Source organism: Scyliorhinus torazame, chromosome 16 (assembly GCF_047496885.1).
Source record: "Scyliorhinus torazame isolate Kashiwa2021f chromosome 16, sScyTor2.1, whole genome shotgun sequence".
Taxonomy (NCBI): domain Eukaryota; kingdom Metazoa; phylum Chordata; class Chondrichthyes; order Carcharhiniformes; family Scyliorhinidae; genus Scyliorhinus; species Scyliorhinus torazame.
The window spans coordinates 99,275,702-99,288,274 of NC_092722.1; the positions used below are offsets into that span (position 1 = coordinate 99,275,702).

A 12,573-nucleotide genomic window follows, 5' to 3' on the forward strand; every position below is an offset into this window, starting at 1 on the left:
ATAAAGTATTTTCACGAATAGATTTTTTTGTTTTGGGAAGGGCACTGATCCCAAAGTGACGGGGACGGAGTACACGGCTATAGCCATCTCGGATCATGCTCCACACTGGGTGGACCTGGAGATAGGGGAGGAAAAAGAACAGCGTCCACCCTGGAGAATGGACATGGGATTATTGGCAGATGAGTGGGTGTGTTTAAGGGTGAGGGGGTGTATTGAAAGGTACTTGGAAATTTATGATAATGGGGAGGTACAGGTGGGAGTGGTCTGGGAGGCACTGAAGGCAGCGGTTAGAGGGGAGCTGATATCTATTAGGGCACATAAAGGAAAGCAGGAGGGTAGGGAAAGGGAGCGGTTGTTGAAAGAACTGCTGAGGGTGGAAAGACAATATGCGGAGGCACCGGAGGAGGGACTTTACAGGGAACGGCAAAGGCTACATATAGAGTTTGACTTGTTGACTACGGGTAAGGCAGAGGCACAATGGAGGAAGGCACAGGGTGTACAGTACGAATATGGGGAGAAGGCGAGTAGGTTGTTGGCCCACCAACTGAGGAAAAGGGGAGCAGCGAGGGAGATAGGGGGCTGAGAGATGAGGAGGGGGAGATGGAGCGGGGAGCGGAGAGAGTGAATGGAGTGTTCAAGGCATTTTATGAAAGATTATATGAAGCGCAGCCCCCGGACGGGAAGGAGAGAATGATGTGCTTCCTGGACCAGCTGGAATTTCCTAAGGTGGAGGAACAGGAGAGAGTGGGGCTGGGAGCACAGATTGAGACGGAGGAAGTAGTGAAAGGGATTGGAAGCATGCAGGCGGGGAAGGCCCCGGGACCAGACGGATTCCCAGTTGAATTCTATAAGAAATATTTGGACTTGCTGGCCCTGCTACTGATGAGAACCTTTAATGAGGCGAGGGAAAGGGGGCAGCTGCCCCCGACTATGTCAGAGGCAACGATATCGCTCCTCCTAAAGAAGGAAAAAGACCCGCTGCAATGCGGGTCATACAGGCCCATTTCCCTCCTGAATGTGGATGCTAAGATCCTGGCCAAGGTAATGGCAATGAGGATAGAGGATTGTGTCCCGGGGGTGGTCCATGAGGAACAAACTGGGTTTGTGAAGGGGAGACAGCTAAATACAAATATACGGAGGCTTCTAGGGGTAATGATGATGCCCCCACCAGAGGGGGAAGCGGAGATAGTGGTGGCGATGGATGCCGAGAAAGCATTTGATAGAGTGGAGTGGGATTATTTGTGGGAGGTGTTGAGGAGATTTGGCTTTGGGGACGGGTATACCAGGTGGGTACAGTTGCTGTATAGGGCCCCGATGGCGAGCGTGGTCACGAATGGACGGGGGTCTGACTATTTATGGCTCCATAGAGGGACGAGGCAGGGATGTCCTCTGTCCCCGTTATTGTTTGTACTGGCGATTGAACCCTGGCCATGGCACTGAGGGGTTCCAGGAAGTGGAGGGGAGTACTTAGGGGGGGAGAAGAACACCGGGTATCTCTATATGCGGATGATTTGTTGTTATATGTAGCGGACCCGGCGGAGGGGATGCCAGAGATAATGCGGATACTTGGGGAGTTTGGGGATTTTTCAGGGTATAAACTGAACATGGGGAAAAGTGAGTTATTTGTGGTGCACCCGGGGGAGCAGAGCAGAGAGATAGAGGATTTACCGTTGAGGAAGGTAACAAGGGACTTCCGGTACCTGGGGATCCAGATAGCCAAGAATTGGGGTACATTACATAGGCTTAATTTAACACGGTTGGTGGAACAGATGGAGGAGGATTTCAAGAGATGGGACATGGTGTCCTTGTCATTGGCAGGTAGGGTGCAGGCGGTTAAAATGGTGGTCCTCCCGAGATTCCTTTTTGTGTTCCAGTGCCTCCCGGTGGTGATCACGAAGGCTTTTTTCAAAAGAATTGAGAAGAGCATTATGAGTTTTGTGTGGGCTGGGAAGACCCCGAGAGTGAGGAGGGGGTTCTTGCAGCGTAGTAGGGACCGGGGGGGGGCTGGCACTACCGAGCCTAAGTGAGTACTACTGGGCCGCCAATGTTTCAATGGTGTGTAAGTGGATGGGAGAAGGGGAGGGAGCGCGTGGAAGAGAATGGAGAGGGCGTCCTGCAAGGGGACTAGTCTGCAAGCAATGGTGACGGCGCCGTTGCCGTTCTCACCAAAGAAATACACCACAAGCCCGGTGGTGGTGGCTACATTGAAAATTTGGGGGCAGTGGAGACGGCATAGGAGAGGGACGAGAGCTTCGGTGCGGTCCCCGATAAGAAACAATCATAGGTTCGTTCCGGGGAGAATGGATGGGGGATTTGGAGCATGGCAAAGAGCTGGGGTAGTACAATTAAGAGATGTATTTGTAGATGGGACGTTTGCGAGTTTGGGAGCGCTGACGGAGAAATATGGGTTGCCCCAAGGGAATGCATTTCGGTATATGCAATTGAGGGCTTTTGCGAGGCAACAGGTGAGGGAATTCCCGCAGCTCCCGACGCAGGAGGTGCAGGATAGAGTGATCTCAGAGACATGGGTGGCGGACGGTAAGGTAGCGGACATATACAGGGAGATGAGGGACGAGGGGGAGATCATGGTAGATGAGCTGAAAGGGAAATGGGAAGAAGAACTGCGGGAGGAGATTGAGGAGGGGCTGTGGGCGGATGCCCTACGTAGGGTAAACCTATCGTCCTCGTGTGCCAGGCTAAGCCTGATACAATTTAAGGTGCTACACAGGGCGCATATGACTGGAGCACGGCTTAGTAAATTTTTGGGGGTAGAGGACAGGTGTGCGAGATGCTCGAGAGGCCCAGCGAATCACACCCACATGTTCTGGTCATGCCTGGTACTACAGGGGTTCTGGGTGGGGGTGGCAAAGGTGCTTTCGAAGGTGGTAGGGGTCTGGGTCGAACCAAGCTGGGGGTTGGCTATATTTGGGGTTGCAGAAGAGCCGGGAGTTCAGGAGGCGAGAGAGGCTGACGTGTTGGCCTTTGCGTCCCTTGTAGTCCGGCGCAGGATATTGTTAATGTGGAAGGAAGCTAAGCCCCCGGGGGTGGAGACCTGGATAAACGATATGGCAGGGTTCATAAAGTTAGAACAGATTAAGTTTGTGTTAAGGGGTTCGGCTCAGGGGTTCACCAGGCGGTGGCAACCGTTCGTCGACTACCTCACAGAAAGATAGAGGGAATGGAAAAGAAGTAGATAACAGCAGCAACCCAGGGGGGAGGGGGGGAGGGTGGGGGGAGGGTGGGGGTGAGGAATCGGACGGACTCTCAGGGATGTTATTGTATATGTATAGGTATTTGGTATATGTAATTGTATATTGGATTGTTGGACTGTAATTTTGGAGAGTATTTATTTTGGACAAGGCAGTTGCCATTTAGTTTTGTTTTTCTTTTGTTTTTGTTTATATATATTATTTATTTATTTGTTTAAAACTGGCCACGGCTATTTATATTGATTTATTGTTGTGTAAAAGAAACACTACGTATTGTTATGTTTGGCCAAAAAACCCGAATAAAATATATTTTAAAAAAATAAATATTCAGTCCCTCCACCGACACACAGTGGCAGCCATGTGTACCATGTGTACTGCAGCAACTCACCAAGGTTCCTTCAACAGCACCTTCCAAACACACGTCCACTGCCATCTAGAAGGACAAGGACAGCAGATACATGGAAACACCACCACCTGGACTATCTTCCTGAATGGAAATATATCTTTCCTTCGCTGTCGCTGGGTCAAAATCCTGGAACTCCCTCCCTAACAGCACTGTGGGTACACTTACACCTCATGGGCTACAGCGGCTCGAAAAGGCAATTCACCACCACTTCTCTAGGGGCCATTAGGGATGGGCAATAAATGCAGATGCTCATGTCCCATGACAGAATAAAACATAAAAGGGTTCCTAAGACCAAAAGGGAACATGGAGGATAAAAAGGCCGGCGAACCCTACAGAGCAGTTGCAACTTGTTCTATCAGAGACTGTCCTTGGTTTCCTGAGTTACATAACTAAGATCAGTAAATGTGCACTCACAAAACATCATTAACTGCAAGTGACAGTGAATCAGGACTAATGACAGCTTCTGAATGTCTCTGTGGAGCAGAACAAGGTGCACCATTGGGTTGAGTACAGGAACACACTTTAACTTGGAACTCAAAGGGATAGTCGGAGAGTAAAGCTACAGGCACAAAATGCAAGAAATTTTCCCAATGCCAGAACAGCCAGAGGAAGTCACACCTGAAATTCTGGGCGGGATTCTCCGGTCGCCGCGCCGAAATCGCGTTTGGCGAATGGCCAGAGAATCAACGTTTGCGCCGAAATCGGGGTCGGCACCACTTTCGCGATGCTTCACCCCATCCAAAGCGCCGTACTCTAGGAGTGCGCCGCATGCCGTATCGACGGCCTCAGGACGTTGCCTGAGGCCTTCCCTCCGATGCTCCGCCCCCGACCGGCCGAGTTCCCGACAGTGTGGGTCTTTCATGCTATTATTTGTCGGGAACTCGGCGTGGCTGCTGCGGACTCAGTCCAGCGCCGCCAAAGTCGAGGGGGGGGGAGCCAATCCGCGGGCAGGGGGGACTTTGGCAGGGGCTGGGGCACTGTTGAAGGGTGGTCTGGGGGTTGCGAGACGGCCAAAGGGGGACACTATTTGGCAGGCGGGTCCCCGCGCTGCCGGTGCCATGTTGCACGGCGTGGTCGCTGCACCTGCCATGCTCCTGAATGGCCAAGGACCCGGCAATTCTCCGACTGTATCGGCAGCTAGAGCCGGATGCTCTCCGCTGCCTGCCTGCTAGCCCCCCACCAGATGGAGGATCGGTGGCCGTTTTGCGCTGTATTTTCGGTCATAAAATGCCACCGTTCCCACGCCGCGTCAGGACATAGCCTGAAAATCGGTGAATCCAGCCCCTTAACTTTTTATTTAAAAATTTCCAATTAAGGGACAATTTAGTGTGTTTAATCCACCTACCCTGCACATCTTTGGGTTCTGGGGGTGAGACCCATGCAGACACGGGGAGAATGTGCAAACTCCACACGGACAGTGACCCAGGGCCAGGATCGATCCCACGTCCTCGGTGCCGTGAGGCAGCAATGCCACCTGAAATGTTACTTTGGTTGTTTTCTGACCACTTGCTGACTGACCTATAATGTTTCAGCATTTTCTGTTTTCAAACTTGTCATTCCACCAAATGGGTTCAACTAATTGTCACACAATGATACTCTTAGCTTTCTTAAATCTGTTGATAGGTTTTTTAATAATTTGAACCTCTTCAAATCTTTAAGTTAAAAATCGGAGACACTCACCTTTTGGTGATCTTGCTGTCGAGAATTCAGGTAGTTGGGTTCCTCATGGCAGTGCATCAAATCAACCTCACGATGATTTGTCTTTTTTCCGCACTCGGGTTTTCTGCAAACTTGTCTTCTAGTTGTCTCTGTGTCAAAACCTTCAATACATGCACAGTTACATAAGAAGCATCGCCCAATAAGACATTCTACGCTCCCTTCTATTTAATATTTTAAAAGCTGGACACACCTTGTCCCTCTGATTCTTTAAAAAAAAATTTAGAGTACCCAATTCAATTTTTCCAATTAAGGGGCAATTTAGCATGGCCAATCCACCTAACCATGCAAACACGGGGAGAATGTGCAAACTCCACACGGACAGTGACCCGGAGCAGTGATCGAACCTGGGACCTCAGTGCCGTGAGACTGCAGTGCTAACCACTGCACCACCATGCTGCCCTGCTCCCCCGATTCTTGAGTACCAGATTGAAGGAACATAAGTGGGGTCAATAAATTTAAAAGCTCCCCAAAAACTGGTGCGTGCTTTGTGATGTACCTCGTGTTCGGGTGCAAAGTGGGTAGGATGCCAACCTTGTGATGCCCACTGAATTACTCCCATTTCTGCTTTCAACAGGGTAAATGGGGCTAAGAGAAGATCTGAGCCATGAAAGCATTCTGTACCCCCAAAGGTGGGCAAATTTTCTATCCTTAAATCTTTCCATTATCCCCTTTACACAGAGGATAAGGAATATGGGATACCAAGAGGAGACCATAAGCATCACATGCACAGAAGGCAGGAGTTCCAATCTCCAGCTGCCTGGGACATGTGGGAATTCCCGGACCCGTGCTAATCAATACCCTGGAGGTTATGATGCCAGTGTAACTTCTTTATTCTTTCATGGGATGTGGGCGTCGCTGGTCAGGCCAACATTTATTGACCATCTCTAATTGCCCTCAAGAAGGCGATGTGGTTTCTGTACCAAATTAGCACAACAGAGTGGCTTTGCCCGACGATTACAGAGGACAGATGAGTCAGGTATTGCTGTTCTGGCGTGACATGTAGGCCAGACTAGGTAAGGACGGTGGATTTCCTTCCCTAATGGACATTAGTGAACCAGATGGGTTTTTACAATAATCAGTGATAGTTTCATGGTCACCATTACTGAGACTAGCTTTATGATTCCAGATTTATCTTTTATTAAATTTAAATGACGCCAGACCCATGGTGAAATGTGAACCCGTGTTCCCAGTGCATTAGCCTGGGCCTTCGGATTACTAGTCACTACACCACCATCCTGACGAATTTTGTCCCTAATAGGATCATATATTGCGAGATTGAACTAAAATTAGTTTCAAACTTTGAAATGGAGCTGTGAACATCCTGGAAACAAAGTTGCAAAGATAGCAGTGAGACACAGACCTTGGCTTCTGACACTGTCCAATCGGCCGATGCTCTGCGATGAGTTCTCCTGCTTGAAGGAATTGCCGAGGCCGGTGAAGTTGGTGGATAGTCCATTCTGCAGATCAGGGAGAGTGGCAAGGCTCTGGTAGATCCCAACAGCTCCACAGGAACAGTGGTTCAAGAAAAAATCCTGGGTGGAGAAGGAAGAAAGTGACGATGTTAGATAGCAATTTCTAGGAAAGAATTGACGTGATAATCAACCAGCAAAATTGCCCCTACGCCCGTCCCCATAAGTACAGCAAAGCCATTGTTGCAATCCCCCAAGTAATCATCACAATGTCAGTTCAGGTCAAAGAGCATTCAATTTCCTAAATAAAAACCAAACATTTTACAAACAGCAGCTGAGAAGCGGAAGAGATGAACTGGGGGAAGAGAGGGTTCTATTCTTCAGAATAGGTTTGTGTCATGATATGCAGACATGCAGATAATGATATACAGACAGGCACAGACAGGCAGCTAATGAACTCAGAGAACAGGACATGACCAATGAGCAGGCAGGACACTCAGGGGTGGTATCTCACTATAAAAGGCACGAGGCACTCACACTCCGCCTCTTTCCACTGATGAACATCTGCAGAGTGAGTCAGGGTGTATGTACAGTATCACACCTCCAGCACGTGGTTAAGAGCTAGTCTGGTTCAGTCAGAGTAACCACACTTAGGTTAGCAGAGAGTCAAACTCATAGAGAACTGTGCTAGCTGTTCAATAAATCAGATTGAACTAACTTCAAGGTCTGGAGTATCTTTTGGTTAAAGCTGCATCCAGTTGCAGCCTGTGTTATCCCAGAGTACATAACACAAGATGCTATCAGGAGACTGCTTAATCTAGGTGGTTTACCTCAGTCCGTTCCAGGATGACCAGCGAATGTATCCCGGCACCATGGAGAAGATTCAGGCTCCTCACCAGCTCAGGACCTCCGGCAATCTCAGTGCCAACTGGCGGACATTCAAGCAAAAGTTTCTGCTGTACATCGAAGCTTCAGACCTCATGGGTGCATCTGATGCGAGGAAGATCGCGCTTCTCCTCTCAACAGCGGGTAATCAAGCCATCGAACTCTTCAACTCTTTTCACTTCACCGAAGGCCAGGACAAGACAAAGTTTCAGACCATTCTGGCCAAGTTTGACAGTCACTGTGAAGTGGACACCAATGAAATCTTCGAGCGCTACTTATTCAAACAGCGTCTACAAGGTAAAGATGAATCTTTCAACTCCTTCTTAACTAACCTCCACCTGCTAGAGCTGTCCTGCAACTTTGGTTATATTGCTGACTCCATGATTAGAGACCAAATCGTTTGGGAGAGCAGCTACTGAAAATCAAGCATATGACCCCGCCAGTCGCGATTGAAACATGCACAGTGCATGAGCACGCCAAAAATCGCTCTGCCCAGTACTAATCGGCTGAAAATGAGAAACTTGCCTCCCACGAGGCAGAGAGTGTGCAGGACATCTCCCGGATGTAGTGCCTCAGCATTACATGTAGTGGCTGCAGGACATTCTGGGGGGGGGGGGCGGGGAGGGTGAACAGCCAGCTGTCGTTGTGCACATAGGCACCAACGATACTGGTAAAAAAACGGGACGAGGTCCTACAAGCTGAATTTAGAGAGCTAGGAGTTAAACTAAAAGGTAGTAATCTCAGGATTGCTACCAGTGCCACGAGCTAGTCAGAGTAGGAATGTCAGGATAGAGAGGATGAATACGTGGCTCGAGAGATGGTGCAAGAGGGAGGGATTCAAATTCCTGGGACATTGGAACCGGTTCTGGGGGAGGTGGGACCAGTACAAACCGGACAGTCTGCACCTGGGCAGGACTGGAACCGATGTCCTAGGGGGGGGGTTTGCTAGAGCTGTTGGGGAGAGTTTAAACTAATGTGGCAGGGGGATGGGAACCGATGCAGGAAGTTGGAAGGTAGTAAAACAGGGACAGAAATAAAAGGCAGTAAGGGGGAAAGTGTAAGGCAGGGAAGCCATAGTCAAAAATCAAAAGGGCGACAGTACAAGGTACAGTGACTGAGGGGAGCTCAGTGAATAGGACCAGGAATACTAAAAGAAATAAAACGGGAAGTAAAAACTTTAATGGTGAGCAGGTTGTTACATGAAGATATGGGTTCGACGACAAGGAAAATTAGGAGAAAGGTTAAGAGGAAATATAACTTAGGAGAGGTGACTGATCGAGGTGTTAAGATTCAGAACAGAGGTAAAAAAGCCAACATAAGTGTACTTTACCTGAATGCTCGTAGTATTCGGAATAAGGTAAATGAGTTGATGGCGCAAATCATCGCGAATGACTATGATTTAGTGGCTATTACTGAAACATGGTTAAAGGATGGTCACGACTGGGAGTTAAATATCTGAGGGTATCAAACTTTTTGGAAGGACAGAGTGGATGGTAAGGGAGGTGGTGTAGCTCTGTTGTTTAAGGATGACATCTGGGCAACAGTAAGGGATGACATCGGTGCTATGGAGGATAAGGTTGAATCCATTTGGGTGGAAATCAGGAATAGTAAGGCGAAAAAGTCACTGATAGGACTAATCTATAGGCCACCAAATAGTAACATTATGGTGGGGCAGGCAATAAACAAAGAAATAACAGATGCATGTAGAAATGGTACAGCAGTTATCATGGGGGATTTTAATCTACATGTTGATTGGTTTAACCAGGTTGGTCAAGGCAGCCTTGAGGAGGAGTTTATAGAATGTATCCGCGATGGTTTCCTAGAAGAGTATGTAATGGAACCTACGAGGGAACAAGCGGTCCTAGATCTGGTCCTGTGTAATGAGACAGGATTGATTCAGGATCTCATAGTTAGGGATCCTCTCGGAAGGAGCGATCACAATACGGTGGAATTTAAAATACAGATGGAGGGTGAGAAGGTAAAATCAAGCACTAGTGTTTTGTGCTTAAACAAAGGAGATTACAATGGGAGGAGAGAAGAACTAGCTAAGGTAGACTGGGAGCAAAGACTTTATAGTGAAACAGTTGAGGAACAGTGGAGAACCTTCCAAGCGATTTTTCACAGTGCTCAGCAAAGGTTTATACCAACAAAAAGGAAGGAAGGTAAAAAGAGGGAAAATCGACCGTGGATATTTAAGGAAATAAGGGAGAGTATCAAATTGAAGGAAAAAACATACAAAGTAGCCAAGTTCAGTGGGAGACTAGAGGACTGGGAAATCTTTAGGGGGCAACAGAAAGCTACTAAAAAAGCTATAAAGAAGAGTAAGATAGATTATGAGAGTAAACTTGCTCAGAATATAAAAACAGATAGTAAAAGTTTCTACAAATACATAAAACAAAAAAGAGTGGCTAAGGTAAATATTGGTCCTTTAGAGGATGAGAAGGGAGATTTAATAATGGGAGATGAGGAAATGGCTGAGGAACTGAACAAGTTTTTGGGTCGGTCTTCACAGTGGAAGACACAAATAACATGCCAGTGACTGATGGAAATGAGGCTATGACAGGTGAGGACCTTGAGAGGATTGTTATCACCAAGGAGGTAGTGATGGGCAAGCTAATGGGGCTAAAGGTAGACAAGTCTCCTGGACCTGATGGAATGCATCCCAGAGTGCTGAAAGAGATGGCTAGGGAAATTGCAAATGCACTAGTGATAATTTACCAAAATTCACTAGACTCTGGGGTGGTCCCGGTGGATTGGAAGTTAGCAAACGTGACACCACTGTTTAAAAAAGGAGGTAGGCAGAAAGCGGGCAATTATAGGCCAGTGAGCTTAACTTCGATAGTAGGGAAGATGCTGGAATCTATCATCAAGGAAGAAATAGCGAGGCATCTGGATGGAAATTGTCCCATTGGGCAGACGCAGCATGGGTTCATAAAGGGCAGGTCATGCTTAACTAATTTAGTGGAATGTTTTGAGGACATTAACAGTGCGGTAGATAACGGGGAGCCAATGGATGTGGTATATCTGGATTTCCAGAAAGCCTTTGACAAGGTGCCACACAAAAGGTTGTTGCATAAGATAAAGATGCATGGCATTAAGGGGAAAGTAGTAGCATGGATAGAGGATTGGTTAATTAATAGAAAGCAAAGAGTGGGGATTAATGGGTGTTTCTCTGGTTGGCAATCAGTAGCTAGTGGTGTCCCTCAGGGATCAGTGTTGGGCCCACAACTGTTCACAATTTACATAGATGATTTGGAGTTGGGGGCCAAGGGCAATGTGTCCAAGTTTGCAGACGACACTAAGATGAGTGGTAAAGCAAAACGTGCAGAGGATACTGGAAGTCTGCAGAGGGATTTGGACAGGCTAAGTGAATGGGCTCGGGTCTGGCAGATGGAATACAATGTTGACAAATGTGAGGTTATCCATTTTGGTAGGAATAACAGCAAAAGGGATTATTATATAAATGATAAAATATTAAAACATGCTGCTGTGCAGAGAGACCTGGGTGTGCTAGTGCATGAGTCGCAAAAAGTTGATTTTCAGGTGCAACAGGTGATTAAGAGGCAAATGGAATTTTGTCCTTCATTGCTAGAGGGATGGAGTTTAAGACTAGGGAGGTTCTGCTGCAATTGTATAAGGTGTTAGTGAGGCCACACCTGGAGTATTGTGTTCAGTTTTGGTCTCCTTACTTGAGAAAGGACGTACTGGCACTGGAGGGTGTGCAGAGGAGATTCACTAGGTTAATTCCAGAGCTGAAGGGGTTGGATTACGAGGAGAGGTTGAGTAGACTGGGACTGTACAAGTTGGAATTTAGAAGGACGAGGGGGGATCTTATAGAAACATATAAGATTATGAAGGGAATAGATAGGATAGATGCGGGCAGGTTGTTTCCACTGGCGGGTGAAAGCAGAACTCGGGGGCATAGCCTCAAAATAAGGGGAAGTAGATTTAGGACTGAGTTTAGGAGGAACTTCTTCACCCAAAGGGTTGTGAATCTATGGAATGCCTTGCCCAGTGAAGCAGTTGAGGCTCCTTCATTAAATGTTTTTAAGATAAAGATAGATAGTTTTTTGAAGAATAAAGGGATTAAGGGTTATGGTGTTCGGGCCGGAAAGTGGAGCTGAGTCCACAAAAGGTCAGCCATGATCTCATTGAATGGCGGAGCAGGCTCGAGGGGCCAGATGGCCTACTCCTGCTCCTAGTTCTTATGTTCTTATGATGAAAGCGGCCATTTCGCGCGCTTTTCCCGGGGCCAACGCATGCGCGATGCGAACAGGATGACGAAGCGGCCAACTGCGTATGTGCGACGACGCGCGCTCCGTCAGGACGCCGACATCACGACGTGCTCGAACTGCGGCAACGCCCACTTAAAGAAACACTGCCCTGCAAGAGGCAGGCGATGTTTAAACTGCGGGAAGCCTGGACACTATGCAGCCTTGTGCAGTTCTGCACCACTAGTCAGGGGCCAGCGCTCCCAATTCCGACGACGGCGCGTTCAGAGTGTGCAACAACGATTACAGGATTCTGATCCTGGCAGCACAACGGACCCAGTGGAAGAATGCCTGGACTCCGCCTACTGTGTGGGCATCATTACCAAATGTGAATATGCCACATCCAACTCATCCAGCAGAAGGCTCTGCACCTTCAACACACTGTTTGGCAGATACTGCTATAATCGCATGCCATTTGGCATTGTCTCGGCATCGGAGATCTTCCATCGCATCATGGAGCAGATGATGGAAGGCATTGAAGGGGTTTGTGTGTACGTGGACGACATCATCATATGGTCCACGACCCCTGAAGAGCATGTTTCCCGTCTCCAGCAGGTATTCCGCCGTGTCCATGCCAATGGCCTGAAGCTGAACAGGTCCAAATGTTGCTTTGGCATGTCGACACTCAAGTTCCTAGGTGACCAGATTTCTCAGCAGGGCGCGCGCCCGGACAC

At 48.1% G+C, this 12,573-nt stretch overlaps 1 protein-coding gene across 3 annotated transcripts in view; it reads right to left on the reverse strand.

The window, feature by feature from the left end:
• LOC140392966 (uncharacterized) overlaps window positions 1-12,573 on the reverse strand; it is a 132,172-nt gene that overhangs the window by 50,926 nt on the left and 68,673 nt on the right. For all 3 annotated transcript variants that reach the window (XM_072478785.1, XM_072478784.1, XM_072478786.1), the window contains exons 4-5: window positions 6,695-6,866; window positions 5,296-5,435 (exon numbers count right to left, since the gene is read on the reverse strand). In XM_072478785.1, coding sequence (XP_072334886.1) covers window positions 5,296-5,435; window positions 6,695-6,866 — 312 coding nt within the window. The remainder of the gene's footprint in view (window positions 1-5,295; window positions 5,436-6,694; window positions 6,867-12,573) is intronic.